This window comes from Sus scrofa, chromosome 4 (genome assembly GCF_000003025.6).
Source record: "Sus scrofa isolate TJ Tabasco breed Duroc chromosome 4, Sscrofa11.1, whole genome shotgun sequence".
In the NCBI taxonomy this organism is placed as follows: Eukaryota; Metazoa; Chordata; class Mammalia; order Artiodactyla; family Suidae; genus Sus; species Sus scrofa.
In genome coordinates this window covers 21,196,854-21,223,102 of record NC_010446.5, presented here as the reverse complement: position 1 = coordinate 21,223,102, position 26,249 = coordinate 21,196,854, and the positions used below count along the sequence as shown (strand labels likewise).

Genomic DNA, 26,249 nt, shown 5'->3' with positions numbered 1-26,249 from the left:
CTGATTATTAGTATTCAAGGCATAAAGCAGGTCTTAGTTTGTCTAAATTTAAATTGAAAAACATATTAGAACTATGTTTGGAATAGACTTTAAAATTTCCCCAGTGCTGGAGTTCTCCTGTGGCACAGCTGGTTAAGGATCTGGCATTGTCGCCGCAGTGGCGTGGTTCGCTGCTGTGATGTGGATTCAGTCCCTGGCCCAGGAACTTCCACATGCCACTGGTGCAGCTAAACAAACAAAGCTTCTCCAGTGTTCACCCCAGAGCTCTGCATCTGTGGGCTTTTATTTCTCGACCATTAGGACAATAATGATGGAAAACACAGTTCCTTCTCCTGAAGAGCTTTTTCCCTAAAGTGTAAGACTTAAAAGTAAATCTCTAGAACTTCAAAGCAGCCCACATCCCAATTTTTGGTGCAGTCACTGAAAAGGGACTTGTTTTAGGTTGTCAGGTATTTATTAAATTTTCACAACTTGTATGAAAGGTACGGTGCTAGGCACTTTGGGAAGGAGAGGACACGTGGCATGAGTCACTGTTCCTGTTTTCATTAGTGACTAAATAAACCAAGCATGTGTAGAACAAATAAGGAATAATAGATGATACAATAATAAATGTCAAATGTGCTTGTAGTGATTAAACTATAAATGTGATGAAAAGACAGGAGAAAGAAGAAGCACTGAGATACAGAAAGGAGGGAAGGATCTTATGTCTGGACTTGAGAAAGGTAGAGAAGAATGAGCGGGGGTGAGGACCATTTAATATACTTCATTCATTCATTCAATGGCTATTAGGAATCTACAATGTCTTAGGCAATGATCTAAATGCTAAGAACACAGTGGTGAACAAAAATGCATAATCTCCTCACCTTATATGTTGCTTCTAGACTAATAAAAAGAGAAGTCATCAGTTTTTTTAAAAAAGTACAAGTAAAAAGACAATTGCAAAATATGGTTAGTGGTATGAAAGAATGGAACAGGAAGTGCTAGGAATGAAACAGGGATCATATTTCAAATGGGAGGGTCCCAGGAAGTGACATTTCATTTAAGATTTAAATAAAGGGAAGCAAGCAGGTAAATAAAAGGGATAGCAGTGAACAATGGAGTAGATCAATCCACAGAGAGAGGAGAACCCTATGAAAACTCAGAGGACAGAAAGAACTTGTTACCTTTGAAAAGCTTCAAGGACAATGTGACAATGCATGGGTGCAAGAGAGGCAAGATTGAGAAAAGGTTGAACGTGAACAGGATATTCAGGACTAGTGGGTACCAGTCGTGTGCAGGAGCCCAGATTTTCTGTGCAAATTTGTGAGTAACCTGTGCAAAAAAAGCATGTTGAGGTCAAATAAATTACAATAGAAAGATGGTACCCTAAGTTACATGTTCCCGAAAAGCAAGCTTCCTTCCATCATCCCTCCCAACAGCACCAGCCTCTCTCAGTCTCTGCTTCTCTTTGGGCTCACTTCCCTTGTAGCTCCCACCATCCTGTTCCCTTGGACTATTGCTCGATTCATTCTTTATTTATTAACTTCATCCTTGTTTGGGCAGAGCTTTGTGTACAAAGCCATGCAATACATTGCTGGCCAGCTTATAAACTGGTCACCCTTGAGTCTCATGCCTATCCCTAATCATTAGCTGGATAGAAGTGACTACCTAAGACCACCACTGAAGTAGGAAGAGCAGTTTCCCTTAGCAAGAGTCCTGAGGATGGCAGGGACCATGAAGCTGGCTCAAGGAGGGTAGAAGTAAAACATGGGAGGCCTTGAGAAGTCAGAGAAACCAAGACTTTTATGGAATCCTATGAAGGAGATAAACAGAGACTGACATGATAGACAAGGTGTTTCAGGAAGACAAGTAAGTTTACCTTAATTCTCTACTTCTTTTGCAATCAGAACATGTGTTGAGATTTAAAGGCCATAATATTGGCTTTCTTTTAATCTATCAGATCAAACATGATGAGAAACAGATATAGAAAAATCAAAGAGAAGAAGATAAAATAGAATATGGTTTAGCTCTGCCTTTTCTCTTGAATTGACTGCTAGTCCCAGGCAGGGGAGAGGCAGCACCTGAGGGAGAGGAAGTGAGCAAGGAAGGACATTGCTCTGTGGGCTAGCCTAGGAGAGGGTGAGGGAGGGAGAGAGAGAGAGGGAGAGAGAGATCGATCCTAGATCCAGTCTCATCACGCAATCACTTCTACGACCTTGGGAAAGAGTGTGTGAAAGTAGGAGCTGTTTGTCATGATGGTCCTTTCTGAAAACTTGGCAAGTGACAAGTATTTTCACCCAACATTATTTCTATTGTGAACATGTGTGACTCCTCACCCCGGACTTGTCTGTTTCATCCTCAGCCAATATACAAGATGCCTCCCGCCTCTTCCGCCTCACCATTATCTTACTCCTCTCTCAAAAACCTGCTCCAAATTCAATCTGTACATGATGCCCCTCTAAGAGAAATGCCTTGATTTATCATAGCTTTATATTTTCACCTCTCAGAATGTGCATAAATATTTTACAATGTAGATATTTTTCTTTATTTTTTTATATAATGATTTTTTTAATTATAGCTGGTTTATAGTGTTCTGTCAATTTGCTACTGTACAGCATGGTGACCCAGTTACACATACATGTATAGATTCTTTTTTTTCTCACATTACTATGCTTCATCATAAGTGACTAGATATAGTTCCCAGTGCTATACAGCAGGATCCCATTGCTTACCCATCCCAAAGGCAATATTTGCATTTACTTACCTCAAGTTCCCTGCTCCCTTCCCCTCCCCCTTGGCAACCATGAGTCTATTCTCCAAGTCCATGATTTTCTTTTCTGTGGAAATGTTCATTTGTGCCATATTTTAGATTCCAGATATAAGTGATATCATATGGTATTTGTCTTTCTATTTCTGCCTTATTTAGTATGAGAGTCTCTAGTGCCATCCATGTTGCTGCAAATGGCATTATTTGGTTCTTTTTTATGGCTGAATAGTATTCTATTGTGTGTATATATACCACATCTTCCTAATCCAATAATCTGTCGATGGACATTTAGGTTGTTTCCATTTAAAATGTAGATATTTTTCACTTTATAGCATCACTTGAATTAAAAAAAAAATTGGTTGTAAGATGATTCTCTCTAAAGCAATCAACTTATATTTCTGACAAAGAGCTCTAGTCTTTTAAATCAGAAGTTCTCAATATGGTAAGGTGGGAGGTAGAAGAAGGAATTATATCAAAATACAAATGTAATTGAGAAGCTAAGGGAAGAAGAGGAAAGAAAGGGAGGAAAAAAATGTATAATTTGAAATAGTTTTCCAGGCATCCTCTTAGATACTGAAGCAGTAGATTTTGTGCAGTTTGGGGCAGGGTGAATATAGTCAATATTCATCCTTTTAAATAAATATCTAATTATTCTAATGTATTAAGAAATCTGAAGACTACAATTTAGACAATTAACTGTAATGCAGAAGGCATTTCCATGCAATATTCTATGAGAAAGTTTGAAAAAAAAATCTCCAAGAGAAATCATAGTAGAGTGGGTACTAGAATTGCTGGCAGGTGAATTATTCTCTTTATTCTGCCTCACTTACTACTCACCTTGACGTATCAATAATCACAGAGCCCTTATTTTTTACTAGTTTTACTAGTTGGTTTGACTATAAAACTTAAACGGGTGGAGCAGAATACTTACTTCTAGTACAACAAAGGAACAACCATCCCTGAAACGTGTAGTAATGAGACGATTAACTACCAACAATAGGCAAATTCATATATAGGTCTTTTCATCCCAAACCATGTTTGTTTATTTAAGGCCTCATGCTCTCATTAACAGTGTTACAAATATCTCTTGATCATGGTTAGACTCTGGTTGGTAATAACTGAGACACTTAAGGAGAAATGACATTAATTCCTTAAATAGTCCAAAAGAGTTGACCAGGGCATGCAAATTCCCTAAACTTGAGGGAGGAACTATTCTGAAGTATGAAGTGGGGATTTAATTCATGCACTTCTCAAGTATGGAATTCTAACTGAGAATCTGTGAAACAAGGAAAACCTTTACTAATGAACCTTCAGGGACCAGTTAGCACAGTTTGTTAAATTGGAATACTAATTACATGGAGGCAATAGTCTAAATCAACCTAAATGCTTGTTAGTTTGACCAATTATAGGTGCCCAATAAGTGTTTGTTTAAATTCAATAATTCTGAGTCCAGAGGGAATATTCCTGACATGAGTGGCTGAATTGAAAAATATAGGCTATTAGTAATGAATAAATTGTAGGCAAACCGGGGTATTTCAATACCCCACTGGAAGACCAAGGTCACTGCAGTGATGGTTTATATGCAATCCTTTCCTTTTCTAGGTCCTATGCAATGAAATTTCCAAATATACCTAGATTACTTTGAAGCTTTTCCATGGCATGTGTAATATAATGAAAAGTGCAAGGGTCTTGGAGTGAAAATGTGGTTTTTAAACCGGTCCAGGACCACCACACAATTTAAGGACAAAGTACGACTGGTTCCCACTGTACTGACATGGGAGGAGTTTTCCTTTCATTACACACCACTATATCTTTCTGTAACCTATATTTCTCTCTTTCCTCCCCAAGAGTCCACTTTTTCCATCCAGTGTATTCTCAGATATTGACTATTAGGTTCAGACTAACAACTGTGGGCTCTAGCCCTTGATTCAACCAGCACAGTGTCCCAACTCCACAAAACTATCCCAGAATTGTTCACATGTCTCCATAGAAAATGCAAAGGCCAGCACTGTCCATGACAATGTAAGCAAAGCTAGCTCCACTCCTGCAATTCCACAAGAGCCTGAGGCCCTGATGGGGACAGTGGACCAGGTCAAGAGGGAATTCAGTTTGCCTTTGGGGTCATTTGAAGCAGAATCAGTGAATCACTGTGTTAGGAGAACCTTCTCTGGTATCAGGAAGAATCAAATAGAGCTTAGGGCAAATCTCAAAGTTGCCACCTCAGCAGTTAGTATTAGATTCTGGTGCATGTGGGGGAAAAAAAAAACCCTAGATAAGAGCTCATTGGAGCTACAGCCATGATAGCTGCATCCCAGCCAGCTGGAAAGAGAAATTGGAAGCCTTCTTCTTTCTTACCTGCACTTTATTGAAGCATAATTGGTAAACAAAGAACTATACATAATCAATGTACACAATTTCGTGAGTTTGGACAGATGTATATACTCATTTTACCATCATCACAATCATGACAATAAATAGATCCATCACCTCCAAAAGTTTCCTTGTGTCCCTTTGGGGTTTGTGTATGTGTGTAAAGGACACAACATAAGATCATTCCCTCTCTCATAACAAATTTTTAAGTATAGGATATCTCATTGCTAATTATAGTAATTATATTGTACGGCATATCTCTGGAACTTACTCATCATATAATTGTAACCTTTACCCATTGAACAACAACTCCCCAAAGCCCCTACTCCCACACCCCTGTAAGCAATGTTCTACTGTCTACTTCTATATATTTGGCTATTTTAGATGCCTCATGTAAGATAAATCATGCTGCATTTATTTAATCTTCTATGACTGACTTGCTTCACTTAACATAAAGTCCCTTAGGTCTATCCTTGTCCCAAATGGTAGAATTTGCTTCTTTTTAAAGGTACACACACACACACACACACACACATACATATATGCATGCCGCCTTTTCCTTATCCACTCATCTGTTGATTAATATCTAGGTTGTTTCCTCACTTTGGCTATTGTGAATAATGCTGAAATTAACATGGGGGTGCAGACAGCTCTTTGAAATCCTGATTTCGATTATTTTGGGTGTACACTCAAAAGTGGGATTACTAGATGATATTTCTATTTTCAATTTCTTGAGGAACCTCCATTTTCTTCTATAACAGCTGTACCAATTCGTGTTCCCACTAACAGTGAACAGGGCTCCCTTTTCTTTACATTGTTGCCAATAATTATCTCTTGTCTTTGATAATAGCCATTGTAACATGGGTGAGGTGGTATCTCCTTGTGGTTTTGATTTCCATTTCCCTGATGATTAGTGATATTGAGCAGTTTTCCAAGTGTCTTGTTGGCCATTTTTATGTCTTCTTTAGACAAATATCTGTCTGGATGCCCTGCCCAATTTTTAATGGGTTGTCTTTTTCTATTGAGTTGTAAGAGTTCCTTATATATTTTGGATATATATATATATGTGTGTGTGTGTGTGTGTGTAAATATATACGTGTATATATATATATTTATCTGAATATATGGTTCAAAAAAGATTTTCTCCCATTCTGTGGCTTGTCTCTACATTTTGCTGACTGTTGTGCTATGCTGAGGGCTCCCCTCTTTATTTATGTATGTATTTATTTAGTCTTTTTAGGGCTGCACCTGCAGCATATGGAAGTTCCCAAGCTAGGGGTCCAATCGGAGCTGCAACTGCCAGCCTACACCACAGCCATAGCAGCATCAAATCTAAGTAGCATTTGAGACCTATACTACAGCCCACTGCAATGCCAGATCCTTAACCCACTGAGTGGGGCCAGGGATCAAACCCTCATCCTTGTCCTCACGGATACTAGTCAGGTTTGTTGCTGGTGAGCCACAATGGGAACTCCAGTCGGACACTATTTAAACTGCAATAACTTAGTACCTATCACCATTTTTCACATTCTTGACTTTCCACCCTTTTGCAAATAAGTAGTAAGAGGTAGGTAAGAGAATGGCTTTAATTTTTCTTACATTTATAATGTCACAACATATGTTTTTCAGCATCTCATGTGCCAATCACTAAGAGTTGAAAATACAGTAAGCAAATAAAGTAGACATAGTCGCTGTTTTTAGAGAACTTGCATTCCAGTGTGTGTGTATAAGGTGAGGAGAAATCAGAAAGTAAACAAACTGAAAATTATAGAGCACACAGACAGTAATAAGTACCAAAGTCAGAAAGAGGAAGGTGGGGAGAGTGTGTGCAAGAGATAGAAGTGTTAATTTTATACTTCTGGTGATCGAGAAAGCTTCTAGAGTAAACTGAATTTTGAGCAGTGACCAACAAATGGGGAGTTGGTATCAGGTCACAATGAAGCACTCAAGATTAGGAATTTCGTTTTCTAAATTCAAATCGCAGGTTATCAGTCGCAAGCTGTAACGGACTAAATAAACCAAACTAGCCCCTCTGAGCTTCTCTCCTAGATATGAAAACACAATGATATTACAAACTTCACGGTCTTGTTATAAGAAATTAGCAAGGAAATTAACACAACGCGTTCTATCAGGAACCCTAAGGATTGGCTGAGAATGGGAAACGAACTGTGGCAAAGACCCACCAGCCTTCCACTGCGCGCACTGCCCCCTCTAGCTGGAGTGCAGCCGGTGATTGGCTACTCAACCCGTTCGCCCAGCCCACCTGGGCGCCCAGTCCAATCCAGGCCAGCTTTGCTCCTAGACAGGTTCCCAGAGGCCCGCCGAGTGGGCGGTCCCTGTGACGTTTAATGACGCGTGACGTCACGGTGGCGGAAGTCGCTGCCGCTGTTTTGAAATCAGACCGCCTGAGTCCTACAAGCTCTTGGTCAGACCGAGGCCAGCGTCCGCCCACCGTTCGGCGTACCCCCCGACGCCTACTCTCCAGCCAGGCTGACCTGACGCCGCAGCCCCGCCATGTCCACCCCTCCGTTGGCGGCATCGGGGATGGCGCCCGGACCCTTCGCTGGGCCCCAGGCTCAGCAGGCCGCCCGGGAGGTCAACACGGCATCGCTCTGCCGGATCGGGCAGGAGACTGTCCAGGACATTGTGTACCGCACCATGGAGATCTTCCAGCTCCTGAGGAACATGCAGGTGGGAAGGAGGGCGGGCTGCGCTCCTGGGCGTGCGTGGAGAAAGCGGGATGCTTCTGCAAGGGAGAGTGCGCTGCCGTCTTAATCATTTGGTGGGCCCTTGGGCCTCCACGCAGCTGCCCTGGGCAAACCTGGAGCATGGGGTCGCCCCAGTCTACATTCAGAAGCGTTCCCCAGGAGGTGTCTGTCCCCGAGAGTCTGCGATGGAAAAGTGATGTTTTCCATACCGGATATCTGGGAAATTGAAGGCACATTTTCTAGATTCGACCGGGTTCTAGGCAAATTCTTGAATCTTTCAAGGTAAAGGTGGGTTTCCACTACACTCTTTCGATTACTTTAACCACAGAATGCTTTTTGAGGGTCCAAGGAGTTGAATTCAGATTCTGCTAGCCATTTTTGTTAAACGTCTTTATTTTGGCAGAACTGACATACAATAAAATGCATTTATTTAGAGTTTTGGCATATAGGTACTTGTGAAACCATCATACATCACCCCCCCTCCCCAGTTTCCTCATGCCCTTTTGAAATCTTTATTTCTGGCCTTCCATTTACAGGCAATCTCCCATTTGCTTTCAGGCACCATAAATTTGTTTGCATTTTCTAAGGTTTCATATAAATAGAATTATACTATGTAGTTTTTTCTTTTTTTTTTTTTTGTTGTGGCTTTCACTCAGCATATATTAATAGTTCATTCATTTTATTGCTAAATAGTATTCCATTGTAGAAATATATCACAATTTGTGTACCTGTTCATCCGTTGATGGACATTTGGGTTGTATCCACTTTGGAACCATTATAAATAATACTGCTATGAATGTCCACCTGCAAATATTTGTGCAAACGTGTTTCATTTCTGTTAAGAAGATAGATGCCTAAGGGAAATGTCTAATATTTTAAGAAAGTTTTCCGAAGTGGCAGCACTGTTTCACAGTTCCATCAGCAGTGTTTGAGCCATCTGGTCACCCCTCATCTTTGCCAGCACTTATTTTATGTCTTTTTTTTTTTTTTTTTGTATTGTATGTCTTTATTTTGCAAATACTTTCTCCCAATATATGGCTTGTCTTTTAATTCTCTTCACGTTGCCTTTTGAAGAACATGCATTTGAAATTTCGATGGAATCCAGTTTACTGATTTGCTCTTTTAGAGATTTTGCTTTTGGTCATAACAAAGAAATCTTTGTCTAAGCCCAAAGTGACAGAGATTTTCTATGTTTTCTTCTGGAAGTTGTATAGTTTTAGGTTTTAAATTTAGATATATGATCCACATGGAGTTAATTTTTTATATTATGATAGATATGGATCCAAGTGCATTGTTTTTGCATTTGGATATCCGCTTATTCCATCCAGCACCATTTTGCTAACCCACTTTATTTCATTTTTTGTTTTTTTTATGGCCACACCTACGGCATATGGAGGTTCCCAGGCTGGGGGTTGAAACGGAGCTGTAGCTGCTGGCCTGTGCCACAGCCACAGCAACTCTGGATCTGAGCCACACCTATAACCTACACCACAGCCCATGGCAACAGTGGATCCTTAACCCACTGAGCAAGGCCAGGGATTGAACCTGCATCCTCATGGATACTAGTCAGATTCATTTCCGCTGAGCCATGACGGTAACTCCTAACCCTCTTTATATGCTTGCTTATCCCAATGTTATATGATGTGGATATCATACTCGTTGTTTTGTTTGTTTGTTTCATGACTGCTCCCGAGGCATATGGAAGTTTCTGGGCCAGGGATTGAATCTGAGCTACAGCTGCAGCCTACACTGCTGCTGCAGCAATGCTGGATCCTTTAACCCACTGCACCACAGCTGGAACTCCTCATTCTTGTTTTATGGATGGGGATTTTATGCTTCTGAGAGGTGAAGTGACTTGTCCAAAGCTAGTGAGCGCAGGGTAAACCAGGTCTTCAAACTCTTAGAACTTTGGAACTCTTATTTCAATGGGTACATTAAAGAATGTTTTATTGCCTTTTTTTAAATGTTTTTTTTCTCCTGATTCTAGAAGTAATATGATTGTATAGAAATCTTTTAAGACCACGTCAGTCAGCCAGTATGAAATAAAATACAAAAGGAATCCAAGAGAAGATATGAAATCTTTGGCAATTGTTTTAAAAATTAATAGATTAATATCTAAAATGATTAAGTATGGATTAAATGATCTCTTGGAATTCAGCAAATATTTACTTTTAACCTGCTGTATTGGACTAGTAGAGCTAATAGCTGACCTTTATCAAGTACTTTTCTTGGTCAGGTACACTGTTAGAAGAACACTTTTAATATAAGAACATTTATGAGTGAGATGGTGATTGACGAGCTTGTTTAGCTAAACATCTACATTATAGTGTATACCAAGAAATCTTAGGCACTATTATAATAACTTATACTCTGTATAGAACATTTGTTCTCTCATGTTCACCGCTCTGTCCCAGCTTCTAGAGCATTGCCTGACACATGAAAAGTGTACAGTAACTTTTTGAAGAAATTGATTGTTGCCTTCTTTGAGAGGCTGATGCTCTGTATGAAAATTAATACCCAAACTTTCTAGTGAATTTGAGGAAAGCGGTTCTTTACATTTCAAAGGATTTTGTTTTCCTTTATGAAAGGATTAAGAGTTCTTTTACATAGCACATTTCTAAGTGACTTTTAAGTAAAGGTTTATGGATAAATTGATTTACAGAAGTAAAATAATCCAGATTATACTTTAAAACCTCTGTGTGTGTGCACTATACGAAATACAGACATATAAATATAAGGAACTACGAGTCCTTATTAAGAAGAAAATATGGGCAAAGTATTAAACCTAGTCAGTGCCATAATAAAGATAGAGAGTGCTTCTGTATGCCTGATGTAATCATTATACTCATTATTATCACCCAAACAAGAAAGCATGGATCCTTTGAAACTTTTATCTGATTTGTTAATGTTTGTCAAAGTTCATAAATTGAAAGGTCATGAGAAATCCTACATCGTATTGGGGGATGAACTCTTAATGCTTTTCTCCCTTAAACTGTTATGACTAATTCAGTCTTTGGTACTTTATCATGTTTCTTTGAGATATTATCCTCAGTATTTTAATGCTTAAGAATTTCCAAAAATCCAAATAAAAGCTTATTTCAAATAATTTCAGAAGCTCCTTTTCCTTAATTTATAAACCACATTATTATTACGGCAAGTTTGGAAATATGAGAAAAGAAAATGAATTATTAAGCCTATGTTCCTGTTACATCTTTTATCAACCATTACACCTTTTTATATATAGGCTTTTCCAGGATTTTTTCCCCCATGTTTATGGTTTTACCTACTTGTGTTTTTGGTTTTTTTTTTTTTTTTTTTTTTGCTTGTTTTAAAGGCTGCACCTGCAGCATATGGACGTTCCCAGGCTAGGGTTCGAATTGGAGTTGCAGCTGTCAGCCTACGCCACAGCCACAGCAACACCAAATCCAAGCCACATCTGTGACCTACACTGCAGCTTGCAGCAATGCGAGATCCTTAACCTGCTGAGTGAGGCCAGGGTTTCAACCTGCATTCTCATGGACATTGTATCAGGTTCTTAACCTGCTGAGCTACAATGGGAACTTGTAACAATAGTCTGTCTTGTTTTCTTTCTTCTCCAAACTTTGCATTTTTTTTCCAAACATTTCTACCTCCTCTGTTTAGATAAGAAAAAAAAGGGGAATTGAGGTTTAGAAAGACTGGACTGATCTTCTAGCTATTTTACAGTAGTTAGGGTCTTGATTTTAGGTCACTTTAATCCCCAAGATAAGTGTATCAGTGGGCACTTATGTTGAAATTGCCTCATATACTGGAAAACATGGTTACAAATATTGTTAATTCTAATATTAGGGTGCTTTCAGAGTTCAAAATGTGGGAATAAAATATTGTAAAGATGTACAGAGAAAGTTTCAGTACTGCACAAAAGGCATATTTGGTTCTCAGTAAGTAGTAGTCAATTTCCATTTATCTGTGATTTTTGTCATTTCAGTTTTTTGTTGTTGTTTTTGTTTTAATGGCCGCACCTGCAGCATGTGGATTTTCCTAGGCAAGGGATTGAATCTATGCTGCAGCTGTGGCAACGCTGGATCCATTAACCCACTGTGCTGGCCCAGGGATCAAACCAGCACCTCTGCAGCGACCCAAGCTGCTGCAGTCGGATTCTTAACCCACTTCACCACAATGGAACCTCCCTATTTTTGGCTTCCTTTTATAAAATTCCTGAATTAAATAAGCATTCAAGAATAAGCATTCAAGAAAGAATTATCAGAGCAGTTACTAATAAAGTATTAACTATGTTCAAGTACAGATTGACCTGCACTTATGTCTCTTGCTATTAATTTCTTCTTAAAGTAAAACTTTTGGTGACAGATTTCTGTTTTAATGCATGCCTTGAGTATCTTAATTAACATAGTTAAGGTACTTAGAGATTATTTTTGCAGCAGTGGCAGTATACTCTTTTTCTCTGCGGAAAAGTCTTCATCTTCACTTTTTTCTTTGCTTCTTCTTTAAATCATATTTTGTTTTTAACTTCCTGGTTGAGTTCAGCAGCTTGCTGCCTTAATATAATAGTAATTAATATTAACATTATGTATTTTTTAAGTTATAATACAAAGTTGTAATATAAATATAATCGAAAGTTAAGAGGAGGAATGTATTTCAGCTGATCAGAGAGACTTATCCTTCTTTTCTGCAAGTACTTCACAGTGCTGAGAACAGTAATCCTAGGAGCTGATTAATAAAGGAGCATGGGAGTTGCCGTTGTGGTGCAGCAGAAACGAATCCGACTAGTATCCCTGAGAATGTGGGTTCGATCCCTGGCCTTGTTTAGTGGATTGGGGATCTGGCATTGCCGTGAGCTCTGGTGTACGTCAAAGACACAGCTTGGATCCTTGGATCCCGAATTGCTGTGGCTGTGCTGTAGGCCGGCAGCTGTAGCTGATTTGACCCCTAGGCTGGGAACTTCTAGATCCCGAAGGTGTGGCCCTAAAAGCAATCAATCAATCAGTCAATCAATAAGCTATATATTAAATTCTTAAAATTGCACTTGATTGTGAGGAGCAGTTTGATTTTTAAGCATTACTTAAACAATTGTTTCTGTTTGCTAACTTGACTGAAATAAAATCTTGATTTTCATTACTCTATGTTTTTGTTTTGTCTGAGAAGCTGCCCAATGGTGTCACTTACCACACTGGGACATATCAAGACCGGTTAGCAAAGCTGCAAGATCATCTTCGTCAACTTTCTATTCTCTTCAGGAAGCTGAGACTGGTCTATGACAAATGCAATGAAAACTGTGGAGGGATGGATCCCATTCCAGTAGAGGCAAGTTTTAGAGGTAGAGGAGGATGAATGGAAGATGTAAGATAGTCTCAGGACATTTGTGATTTTTTTTTTCTTTTGTTTTCAAACTATTGCCAGATTTTTGAATTATACTGGCTTTAATTTTGACTAGAGAAGATGAAAAATATATATAAAATTAGTACTTTCTTCTCATGTTCATACTTTCTTGTAGACCATGGCAGCGAATTTTTATTGTTGGGAGGAGAGGGTTGCTGTGGCAATTTTTATTATTGCTCTCAGTGTTGTCTCCTTTTAATTAAGTCAGTGCATGATGTTTTAGTGGGAGTTTTAATAGTGTTGTAAAATACTTTTTAAATGGTTTTCATGTAAATTCTTCATGGATAAAAGGTTATATTTGTATCATTAATAATTTAGCTTATGGAATCACTGGCTTCAAAACAAATTTTTAAATTTAATCTCAGATCATAGACAGATTTTAGTTAATTATGTATATGATATTTTTATAGGTGGCCCTTTCCTCTTGACAGGTTGTATCTGTGCCACCAGAGGTAGTTGGGAAGGTTTGGCTATTCTCTCACTACACATAAAGACCAATTTCACATCATCATTGCTTTCTTTTTTGAGTGATCAGAATGTATGGAGTAAACAGAAAAAAGAGAGTAAACTGTAATACAACCTGAAAAGAACTGATCAGAGATGTTGGAGATCAGAAGTGTAGTTGACATTGACAGATGCTGCAAAGAAGTCACGGAAAATAAGGAATGAAAGCTATCCAGCAGATTTTGCTAGAGGAAAATTTTTGGTATGCTGGAGCAGAGCTCAGTGAAAAGGTAGTAGCAAGAAGTCAGAACCCGGTGGGTTGAAGATTAAACAGGAAATAAGGTACTGGATCCAGCAAGTGGATATCCAGCTTTCAAGAAGCTTAGATTAAAAGCAAGAGAGGAAGGCAGTAGACGGAAGGAGAGATGGAGTCAAGGGTTTGGGGTTTTTTCCCTCCAAATGGGAGAGACTAGAGCATGTTTAGATGACAAAGGAAGAAAAGAGCAGAGAGAGGTCGAGGGGAATAAATAACGAAGACCAGGAGGGCAGAGGAGGCAGAGCACAGGAACGAGACTGATTGTCTTTAGGAGGCAGGACCACTCCGCCTGCATTAGGAGAAGAAAGTGGTTGTGGATGTGGGCAAGTTTATATTTGTCCCAAGAATTCAAAGAAGTTTGGCCAGCCTGACTCCTGGTTGTGCCAGTTCTCGCTGTCCTGTTCTTGCACTGGTAATAAACAGTGGAAGAAACGAGATAATTCCCGGAGTCTCTGTCACATCTCTGAAGTTTATTTCATGAAGCGAAATTCATCACAAACCATACCTCTTTAATTATAATTCTGCTAAACGTTTCACTGCTGTATAAATTTTTTTCTTCCACCAAAAAACCGTTCCCCCAACTAAAAGAAGTTAAGACAGCTAGAAACCTATGTAGACACTGAGGTTTTTAGATAGCAGATAAATGACATTTACTTTACATTATTATTATTTATGCAATAAATGTCCATGAAGTTCCTTTCTTTCCAGTATAGATGTATCTCAATGGACTATAAATTTCTTAGGAATAGGAATCATATCTTATTTGTCATTTTTGCAGTGTCTCCTCACCTGGTGTTGGGAGATTAAATATCTACTAATTGAGTAGGATATTATTACATTACATGTGACAGTTAATGTTGTTATAATGATTGCTTTGCAAAAGAAACATAAAAGACTAATATTTGGCTGCACTGAAATGATTGACTTCTAATGCTTTATTTTTAGGCCATCACTTGGAGTAAAATGCATTTTTATATTATTAAAAGAAAATGTAAAAACTGACTTTAATCAGATGCATTAGCTATACCAGTATAGCTGGAAACTGCGTGTCATATTTTTGACTTAACTTTTGTTTGTCACTCCCAGCAACTTATTCCATATGTGGAAGAAGATGGGTCAAAGAATGATGATCGGGCGGGCCCACCTCGTTTTGCTAGTGAAGAGAGGCGAGAAATTGCTGAAGTAAATAAAGTGAGTCTATATGTTTTATATTTTCAAATTATTGATAAGAATTACCAGGGAGTCTGTGTAACTCAAAAACATAATTTGAATGATAGACTTTACCGGAGGTTGTTTCTGTGGCAGATTGAACCTACTTAAGAGTACAACCCAGAACTCGTAGGTAAGCAGGAATGCCATCTGAATAGGCAGAAGAGAGACTGCAGAATTCAGGCTAAAAAGCTCTTAGAAAAGCCTCATCAGCACGCAGTCACAACCCATTTACTTTTTTCTTTTCTGGACAGAACTGTAGCCCTCTAGCTGACAGCGTATTTGAAGCAGCAAATGATAAAAATTTACAAAATGGGAAATGTAAATGTCTCAACAGCCGAATAAGAATTGAGCGGGTTATCAAAGCATTGCCCTATCCCACTCTCCACCCCTGCAAAAGTTCCTAACTTGAATTTACCGTTGAGTACTTTCCGAATTTCAGAAGCTGATGTTCAGATAGTTCTTTTGAAACATAGGGAAATAAGCAATGTTGTCAGTTCATTCTCTGTTGGAAACATGGCTTAGTAAAACCTAACAAATAGCACACAAACTAAAACTACCAGTCTCTGTCTTTCACTTACAAATACATGCCACCCATCTCCTGCCTCACTCCTGAAATTCTTAAAAAATGCTAGTTAATAGAATTCATCAGGGTATAAATGAATCCACCACAGCCAAAGAGGGATTTCTGAGGTATAGGAGGATGAGTCAGTTTACATATATATGTAATGTCAGTAGATTAAATTGGAAAAACAATTTTTAAGCAAATCTAAAGGACATTTGATAGAATTCAGAGAATGCTTACAACTATTCACAAGATCATCTTTTTTTAAAAAAATCTTTTCATTTCAGATAAATAGCCAACATTTTTCATTAACTGGTCCTATTAAAAGAGACATAAAATGCTTTACACCACTATGTTTAATATTCTTTTAGAATATAGCCAGTGAAACAAATAAATGTAGGAAACAGGATTATAATATTATATACAAATTTGTTAAGCTTGTACATAACATAATTCAACCTTGTTAAGCTCAAAGATGTTCATTGAGTTTCTGTCATGGCGCAGCAAACAAATCCAACTAGGAACCATGATGTTGCGGGTTCGATCCCTGGCCTCATTCAGTGGGTTAAGGATCCAGTGTTGCCACGAGCTGTGGTGTAGGTCACAGACACGACTCGGATCTGGCATTGCTGTGGCTGTGGCATAGGCCAGCAGCTGTATCTCTGATTAGAGATATGACCCCTAGCCTGGGAACCTACATGTGCCGCTTGAGTGTGGCCCTACAAAGCAGAAAAAAAAAAAAAAAAAAAACTTAAAAAGAAGTTCCTTGATTAACAAGTTGAGTCAATAAGTGTTCAATAGAAGAATTAATACAAGATTGATACCATTTTTCCATAACTCTATAATCCAATTAATTATAAGATCCTATTCACAACCGCAACAATAAATATTAAGTGTTTAGGAATTATCTCTGTGATATATGTGACTAAACTTAAGATATTATATAAAAGAAGTTTTGAAAAATTGAAAGAACACGTTAAGTTCTTAGGTGGGCAATAAATATTCTAAAAATGCTAGTCTTGATTATTTCATAGTTTTAATGTAGTAAGAATCCAGATTCAAATATAAATTCTCTTGACATTACACAAAAGTAATAATGTTTTAATGAAATACTAATCAAAAAACAAATCCAAGTAAAATCCAAATCGGAATTTTTTTCTTGAAAGCATACTTATATATTTGTGTGTGTGCGTGTGTCTTTTTAGGGCTGCATGTGGAGGTTCCCAGGTTAGGGGTTGAATCGGAGCTGTAGCCACTGGCCTACACCATGGTTAGTTCTTTGTTCATCTGTGGCACCACCTAAGTACTGATTTCCAACTTTCCAGAGTCAAAATTATCAGACCATTTAAAAGTTATTTATTCCCCCTCCCACCCCACCCCGAGTTCTCCGTCTTGCCAGGTCTGCATTGAATGCTCTAGCCTGCTGTTCAGCCCCTGTCCTGGGCTTTCCTTCACCTCTTTTGTTGGTTTCATTATCTCCTGTCTTCCTCTTCCGTGGTTTATTTACTCCCTCGTTGGTCAAGTACATACATCAGTGATGTCTTCAGAAGGAATGCAGGGACAAGTTTTTTTTAGCCTTCACATATCTGTCCAGTTGATCATTTAGCTAGATATAAAATTATATATTGTAAATTAATTTTCCTCAGAAATTAAATGGTATTCTTCCATAATCTTCTCATATAGTGTTTGGCAAACCTTAAACGACCGGATAGTAAATATTTTAGGCTTTGTGAGATGCATATGGTCTTTGCTGCTATAAAAAACCATCCTTATCTCATGGGCCTTACAAAACAGGTCACATGCTGTGGTTTGCCAGCCCCTGTCTTGTTTTGTTGTCTTTGCAGATGGAGGCTGTAAAAGATCTGGTGAGCATCTGATGCTTAAACACAAGCCATTTGTGTTGGGAAGTGAAGCACTAGAAAGCTAATCACAGGCTTTGTGAGTTGGCTTCATCATAGCGAGATTCAGAAGCAATTGGCTCTTTTCTTTGGGGGACCTCCAACCATCATTTGTGGAGGTTTTTTTTGTTTTTGTTTTTGTTTTGTTTTTAAGAGCTATTCAGTTTTTCCAGAGAAGAATCCTCCAGTGTCCACACAGAATGACAGTCTCTTGCTTCCTGGCCTTCTGCTGTGCTGGTGGCACTGAATCCCCAGCTGTTCAGTTTCATAGGAAGCAAACCTCCTGTTCCCTGAAAGATGGGGTGGCATACAGGAGAGGGTACTCAGTAACCTTCTGGGGAGGAGGGGGAGTGAACTCTGGGGGCTCGCTGGTCCCCACAGCTGTCTCCCTCCAGTGTCTGTCCTCAGGCTTCACATGCTGCCTGCGATGGCACCTGTCTCCCCTGCTCACGGAGGATCAGCCTGTTCCCGTGGCCATCCTTCCGGCTATACCATAGTTTCCACCCATGTCATTTACTACTCCCCTTCTACTTGTCATCTTAAAATGTGCCACCCGGCATCTGCGATTATCTCCTTTCGGATCCTTTTTCTCCACATGGACTTAGAGCTTTTGCATTCCTCTCCCGCCATTTTATTACGGTTTGAGAAAAAAGAAAAGATAAGCCCTGTGGACTAAACACATGTGTTTATCTGCAGCAGGTTTATTTCAGTATACAAAATAGACAGTATTTCTGATGGTTCATCTGCTTATGGAATAAAAGCCCATATTTTAAATTCTGTGTTCTCATTTATACTTCAGGCATTTAAGAACTCTTTTTGATTTTGATTAAATCATTTGAATCTGTTGAATTTGCCACTGTACATGCTTCTTGCTTTGGGGTAAAGTTTGTTTTTAGTTAACATGGTATTGAGCTGATTGAAGATTATTACAGAGAGCAAAGACTCCATTAAATGTTTCAAATTAAACATTTAAAGCTTAGCCTTATATTTCTACAGGATTCATTCATTTATTTATTTTAAAGCTGCACCTGCAGCATATGGGAAGTTCCCAGGCCAAGGGTCAAATTGGAGCTGCAGCTGCAGGCCTACAGCCACACAATACCAGGTCCAGCCTGCGTCTGTGACCGACCTCACAGCTTGCAGCAACACCGGATCCTTAACACACAAGGCCAGGGATAAAACCCTCATCCTCACTGACACTGTGTCAGGGCTTAACCTGCTGAGCCGCAAGGGGAACTCCAAGAATTATTTTTTTGAAGAGAATTTAGAAAGTGTCATCTCTTGAGGGGTAGAGGAAGTACTCATTTGATTGCCTCATGGCTCTCTCTTCCTGGGAATTGTTACTATAACTTGAGACAGGACTGGAGAATTTAGTAATAAACAGACCTCCCCCAAAAAAAAATAATGGGAGAGGACTAAGATTTGGTTAATTCAAATTGAAATCACCCCTAAAAGGTAGGAAAGAATAAAGTTAATAGTTAAAAACCAAGCAAAGTGGATTTTTTTTTGACCCAAAGAGGTTTTTAACCTTTTCCTTAAGACATCATAAATTTGAACTGAATGTAACATATATTCCTACTATTAACCAAATTATATATAATTAGTGCTACTAATAAATGTTTTCTTTGCCAACTTCTTTGTATCTCCTTTCAAGAAGATTAAAATATAATTGAAAGATTTTAAAGCACTGAGTAAGCTCATGATCAACTGATACATTTTTGTCTTAATGGCACGCAAAATTGAGTATTTCTGTAAAAAAATATGCTTTTGTTTTTGTTTTGTTTTTTTGGCTGTTTGGCATGTGGAAGCACCTGAGCCAGGGATGGAACTGGCATCATAGCAGCAACCCCATATCTTTAACCTGCTGCACCACAAGAAGCTCCTATTTTATCTTTTTTTTTTTAAAAATTATTATAGTTGATTTACATTGTTCTCTCAATTTCTGCTGTACCGCAAAGTGACCCAGTCATACATCTATACACACCCTTTCTCATATTATCTTTCTTCACATTCTATCACAAGTGATTGGACATAGTTCTCTGTGCTATACAGTAGGACCTTATTATCTCTCCATTCTCAATGTAACAGTTTGCATCTGTTAACCCCCGAACTCCCAGGAGAACTTCTATTTTAAACAGCCACCTTTAGGTGATAAAATGTTGACCTGATCTAATTACATAATCACACAGATGCTGTTAAATTGATCTAAATTGATTTAATTTTTTCACTGCAGTTGACCCCCTAAACAACACAGGTTTGAACTATGCAGGTTCTACTTATATGCAGACTTTTTTTTTTTTTTTTCAATAAGCCACTGCGGTACACATGGTCCGCAGTTGACTGAATCTATAGATGCAGAGCCACGGACACAGAGGGCAGGCTGTGAAGCTTGTGCATCCTTGAATTTTGATGCTGTGGCAGATCCTAGAACCAATACCCCGAGTTGCTCAGGGGTCAGCGGTATATCATTGTGTACTTGAAATTGTACAGAACAAAATAGCCATGATTTTCTTATTTAACCTATGGTCTCCTTGGTTCTCACAACATACATACCACTAATGCCTACCATAGAGGCATGAAGTTTATAGTCAGTATTTGACATAAATCATCAGATGACAGAATGGCCTAGTTTTAATAGTTAGATTTTTGTCTTTTTAAAATACTTCATTTTCTTTTCATATACCTTGGAATCCATAAGCCATAATACGCAAGCAAAGGATGGACACTTGTTTGGGATGGTGTATCTTAAGGTTGTCAGAAGAGTTCTGTTTTGCTTAAAACTATTCTGTTGACGATAAAATGAAATCGAAAGAGATAGGTGGGTAATTTTTGCAGAACTGTCATTTTGTTGAGTCCATGCCTTTAGAAATTAAAGCATTTTTGACCAATTGCCACAGCCTTTGTATGAATATTAAATTACATGGTCTGACTTAGCATCAACATATTTTTTAAGTATCTCCTCTACTTTCACATTCACCTGTTAATGTAACAAATTAGGCACAGCTGATGGATTTTGATAATAGCAGCTGTCAACCCCTGTTAACATCAATCAGTGGCAAGACTGTATATATTAAATTCTATATCGTGTCATGAAAATGTATTTACAGTTTAATCACTAATAAGCATAACTGTCAGCTTTGCTGTTGATATTCTCATGATGTCTTTTGACTCTAGATATTTTACTTGTATGCTCATTTTTTTAATTTAAAACTTTGGGGCCTCCTTGAGACAAACTAGCCAAATGCCTTATATCATACTTTACAAAAATATTACTCTTCCTTAGAGTTGAATATTACCTTGAAAATATCCCACATTTTTCTAGTTCTCTTATTTTTTAAGAGTCAATGAGGCTAATTTTTTAAATGCGCATATCAGAATTTATATTTCCAAGTCTTTTTTTAATTTTTTTACTTCCAACTTCCATTTACTTCTTATTTTATACTGAAAATGTGATCACTAAGCTTATTTCAGCAGACTTGGCCTTTGAATGGTTTTCAGCTGTTTCAGAAATTTCTTCCCACTTTTCCACGGACATAGATTCGTCACCATTGAAATTATGTAGGAGAAATGCATTGCACACATTTGCCCAGTGAACTTTTTTTGTTTGAGTTTAAATCATATTTCTTCTCCTTCAAGGATTTTAACGGTTCCTCATTACCAGCTAACAAGCCTCAATTTTTCCTCCTTCTACTCTTTTTTCAGCACCAACTTTTCTAGACCCCAAACAAAAATATTTTCCTTGTTTGCTGGCCCTACCATTTGAGATTCCACAGCATCAGATATTTTTCCTCTGCCATCTGCCTTAACCAGGTTAGGGTCTAATCCTTTGGGCATTATCTTCCTCCTCCTTGCTGTTGAATTTCTTCAAGGCAAGGGACCATTTCCTAACTCATTTTTCCTCCCTTACTGCCAAACCCAGAGCTAGGCACATAATACACCCTCAGTAAATATTTATGGGACAGAAATGTGTTATAGGCTCAGAATTCCATTTCAAAGAGAAGTTCTAAATTTTTTTTAAGTGACCATATTCAACATATGTCAGAAGGTACTAATTCAAATAATTAAAAAAAAAATCAACTCATACTTTTTTCTCTTCTATTTATTCTTATTCAGTTGCTCCTTTCCACTTCCCTACTGAAAAATGAGAATTGAGCAGGGAATCATGGTAACTGAAGTCACAGCTTAGGGGAGTGATGGCTCAATGGAAAAGGGCAGCTGCCTGAACCATTTTGAAGCTATGAATTAGTTCAGTAAACTAAACTTCCTGGTTTTCATGACTTGTGTCTGTGTAACTAATTGTCGTCTAATGCATGGCTGTAAAGAAAGTAGAACTGGCAAGGGCCTAACAGATTATATAATCCCATTTCCTAGACAAGAAAACTGAGAATAAGGAATTTGTTGAAGATCAGATAGCAAGTTGAAACAAAGCTAGACCTAAGACTGAGCCCTCTGACATCCCAATGTCAACTTTTACTTGTATATTCCTGTTTTGCTGCCACCTTGATTGCCGGTGGAAGTGTCAAGTTTCCTGGTCCCTAGGATGACAAAGACTTTATAGGCTTAGTACTGATCATCCAGTCATTTGTTACCTGGGTCCATTTCGCCTTTTTTTTTTTTTTTTTTTTTTTTTTAGGGCCACACCCTCTACATATGGAAGTTCCCAGGCTAGGGGTCGAATCTAGGAGATGTAGCCAATGACCTACACCAGAGCCACAGCAACACCAGATCCTAGCCACATCTGCGACCTACGCCACAGCTCACGGCAGCGGATCCTTAACCCACTGAGTAAGTCCAGGGATCAAACCTCCATCCTCATGGATACTAGTTGGGTTTGTTACCACTGAGCACACAACGGGAACTCCCTCTGGATCCATTTGGGTAGATAATACAGTTGCTTAAAAAAACTTCCACATGCTTATGACAACAGAACAGAAGATGGGCCATGTGGAAATTGAACAAGGACACTGAGTACCTAAAGTACCAAAGATACCTAATAGCATCTTTTCCCCAAGATGTCTTGAACATGGGCTTTATGATACTGAATACTGCATACGTGCCCTGTGTATTGGATGGTCAGATGTTTTATTGAACTGTGTTGTGGTCTCTTTTCAAATATGAATTACATTTAATATTAAACATTAAAGTATCTTTAAATTGCTTTTCTATATTCCAATAAGAATTTCTTCATCTTCCCTTTTAGCTTCTAACCTCTTCTCTCTCTAACTCTAGACAGAATATGAGCAACTTATTTAATCTGAGTTTGCGCTTTAATGAAATCAAAATTAAGATTTTTTAGGCCTCTTTATAATGTTTATGTACTACTTTATATGAAGGTATTTTAATATCTTTAAATTAACAAATTAATTTCCAAATGTAGTATTTCCTAATTGTTTTAGTATTATAATTAATAGTAAACACTTTGGGCAGAACTTCTCTATTTTTATCTTATTTTATCTAAGCAGACATTTGCCACATAGGATTTGAAGAAAGAATGCTTAACGAGACGTTTATAAACCGCGGTCTAGTAGAAACAGAGATGGAGAGATAGAGTCATGTGCCATGTGCATTCGGGGCATTGGCAAGTCTTAGTTGTGAAGAAGATTCTCGCAGGGCTGTGCCATCTAGTCCTTGGTTTTCAGAACTAGAAGTAGATCACACTTCATGCTGAGGGCAACAGTGAATTCTGCCCCGTGTTTGAAAGATCAGTTCTATCAGGCATTGCCTTTTTATCATACTTTATATTCTATATTGACGGTTTATGTTCTGTGCCTACCAGTAACATCTGCTGAATGCTTACTTATATGCCAGGCACAGTTCTTACACCTTTCACGAATCGGATCTTTTAATCCTCATAACAACTCTTATGAGGTGGGCTCAATTATTATCCTCATTATTTCTGATGTGGAAACTGAGACAAGTAATTTTTCGAATATCATATATTTAGTTAGTAAAGGAGTGGAGTATAAACCCAGAGAGAATCTGGTTCTAGAGGTTGTGATCTTAACTGTTGTTATTCTGCCTCTGGGAAAACCTATGTACTTAGGTTTTATAACAATTAAATATGTAGCTTATTCTCTTTGGTGTAGTAGAAGTGGAGGAGCAAAGGGAGGTGGGGCCTGGAGCCACAGGCCTTTGCGGGCTCAATTAGAATTCATTATGCCTTTCAGTGAATATTTGTGGCCAGAAAAGGATTGAGGCCTTCTGCCTTAAGGAAATATTTAGCTGAATTACTGTCTGAATCATTAGAGTTCTAACTTACGACATTTTCATCTCCTAACTTCGGGAGACCCATATTTCATGAAACATTTTTGATAAATTCTTTTGTTTCTACAGAAACTCAAACAGAAGAATCAACAGCTGAAGCAAATTATGGATCAATTACGAAATCTCATCTGGGATATAAATGCCATGTTAGCAATGAGGAACTAAACTGATATTTAAATTTCCAGCTTTACATGCATTATACTGTTTTTTTTTTCCCCCTCTCAAGTATTTTTTCCTTTTGAAGAAGATTATTTATCTGCCTTTATTCTAGTCACTAGAATTAAAGTTCCTATTTTTACACTGTGGTGGATTTTTTTTAAAGCTGTTCTATGAAAGATTATTGTAATAAGCTTTGATGGAGTTTGTTTTTGGTTAATCTTCATGGATTGAATAATTGTTTTTTAAAAGCAAAATAATTAAGTTTTGTAAATAAATAAATTTGTAAATAAATTTCTAAATTTGATCAATGGTTGTTTTGTTCATTTCATTACTCTTTTAGGAGAAAATTGGTTTAAACATTTTTGCAAATGAAAATATCAAATTCAGTCAATATGTGGTACAAATTAAACATGTTAAGTCACCATTGCAGCTCAATTTTTACAATTTAGTTCAAGTCTTAAACAGGTTAGAAAAAGAAAATAGTTAACTTGTCTTTTGCTCTAAGTTGATGAAATTTAAGTCACTTTTATCATGATGTTAAGTGTCTGGTCTTAATTGGAATGATCTCTCTCTAAAAGGAGAAAAATAATTTGCTCAAATCACAACCATGTGCTTATTTGCTACCTGCTTTAGGTAGGCCAAGCAGCAATCCCCTCCCTGATTTTTCAGATATATGCTAAAGTAATCTCAAGTACATTTTAAGACTTTAAATGAGAAAGCTCTATGTGACAAGCGCTTTTGTCGACTGGTAGTCAATCTACTGTCCTTTATAGGTCTGCCTACAGGAGATTGTTTCTCAGATTATAAATAATGTATCCACAAATGAGAGAATTGGCTTCTTTGCAGGAAGGATTTTTCTCAGCCTGATCCAGAAGCCCCTACATTCTGGCCTTGGTTCTGAAACAATAAATACTACTCTTTGACTTCATAGTATAGAGATTCTCTGGAGGGTACCAGCTTCCTCTGGGGAGGGGCCTGAGTGGTTGAGGATGAAGGTAAAGAAGAGGCCTACTTGGAGTTCCCCATCATGGCTCAGCGGTTAATGAATCTGACTAGCATCCATGAGGACACAGGTTTGATCCCTGGCCTTGCTCGGTGGGTTAAGGATCTGGCATTGCCGTGAGCTGTGGTATAGGTCGCAGATGTGGCTCTGATCCTGTGTTGCTGTGGCTGTGGCATAGGCCAGTGGCCACAGCTCCAGTTTGACCCCTAGCCTGGGAATCTCCATATGCCATGGGTGTGGCCCTAAAAAGCAAAAAAAAAAAATCTAAGAAGAGGCTTACTTTTCATGTAAGGTACCCTTTAGTACCTTCAGAGTTGTATAGAATTGAATATCAGTAAATGTATGAATGCACATTGCCTGTTCAAAAAATAAGTAAAATTTTAAGTTATGCAGGGTCTCACCTCTAACAAGTAGCAGAAGCACAAGACAAGCCATGGAAACATCTTTAGACCCTCTAACTGCCCCCCCTTTTTTGCATCTTCTTGTGTTAATTGCGACATGATCTTATCAGGTCTTGGTGAGCCTCATTTGGGTTAAAGCAGAGATAGGAAAGAGCATAGGAAAAAGTGATATGAAAGCTCCAGCATCCTGGTAATGAAATTATCTCTAAAATGATTTGGAAACCTAAGGCCCTCATTCTTCAGACATTAGATCCCTTGGCACCATTATAAGCCAAAATTTGTTAACTTGACAGTTTGATGAAGTTCCAGTTTGATTCATTTTCTTTCCTTAAATTCCCAAGGAAGTTTAAGCTGGGTAGAGGAGTCTTTCAGCCTTAAACTAAAATGTGTGCTTTGTCCTAAAGCTCAAAGACTTTTTATCCTGAGTGTTCTTAAATTTGTCCAGCGTAACTGGATGACTTAAATTTTATTTAATCCTTCAAAACATTTGTGGACCAAGGACTGATTTTTTTAAGCCTAAATTGAAATGTATTCCAATGGGTATGTTAATGTATTTTTTAACATGATAGCCATCTTGAATTCTTTCACATCCTTTTTTTTCCCTAAGAAATCGAGTTAATATATTCAATATTTTTAAATTTCTATTTTTACACAGGGTTGAATTAATTGTACACTAATACATTTATATTAGTAAATGTATGAATGCACTAATAATGCATACATTTTTTCGGAAAATTTTTACCATTGTCAAAATGTAATTTGCATTCCAAAAACAGCTCAAAACTTATAA

The 26,249-nt window shown here is 38.0% G+C and overlaps 1 protein-coding gene and 1 long non-coding RNA gene across 3 annotated transcripts in view; one reads left to right on the top strand and one right to left on the bottom strand.

Annotated features, from left to right (window-relative positions):
• LOC110260233 overlaps nt 1-26,249 on the bottom strand; it is a 251,355-nt gene that overhangs the window by 208,006 nt on the left and 17,100 nt on the right. The gene's annotated exons all lie outside the window — the stretch shown is intronic.
• MED30 (mediator complex subunit 30) lies at nt 7,469-24,363 on the top strand. Of its 2 annotated transcripts, none has more exons than XM_013996532.2 (4): nt 7,469-7,807; nt 12,967-13,125; nt 15,047-15,151; nt 17,579-18,481. In XM_013996532.2, exons 1-4 carry the CDS (start codon nt 7,631-7,633, stop codon nt 17,609-17,611), a joined length of 474 nt encoding a protein of 157 aa, XP_013851986.1. In that variant the 5' UTR covers nt 7,469-7,630; the 3' UTR covers nt 17,612-18,481. The 2 variants fall into 2 exon arrangements, with proteins under 2 accessions (XP_013851986.1, XP_003135209.1); XM_003135161.4 differs by lacking the exon at nt 17,579-18,481 and adding an exon at nt 23,966-24,363 and having other exon boundaries at nt 7,471-7,807.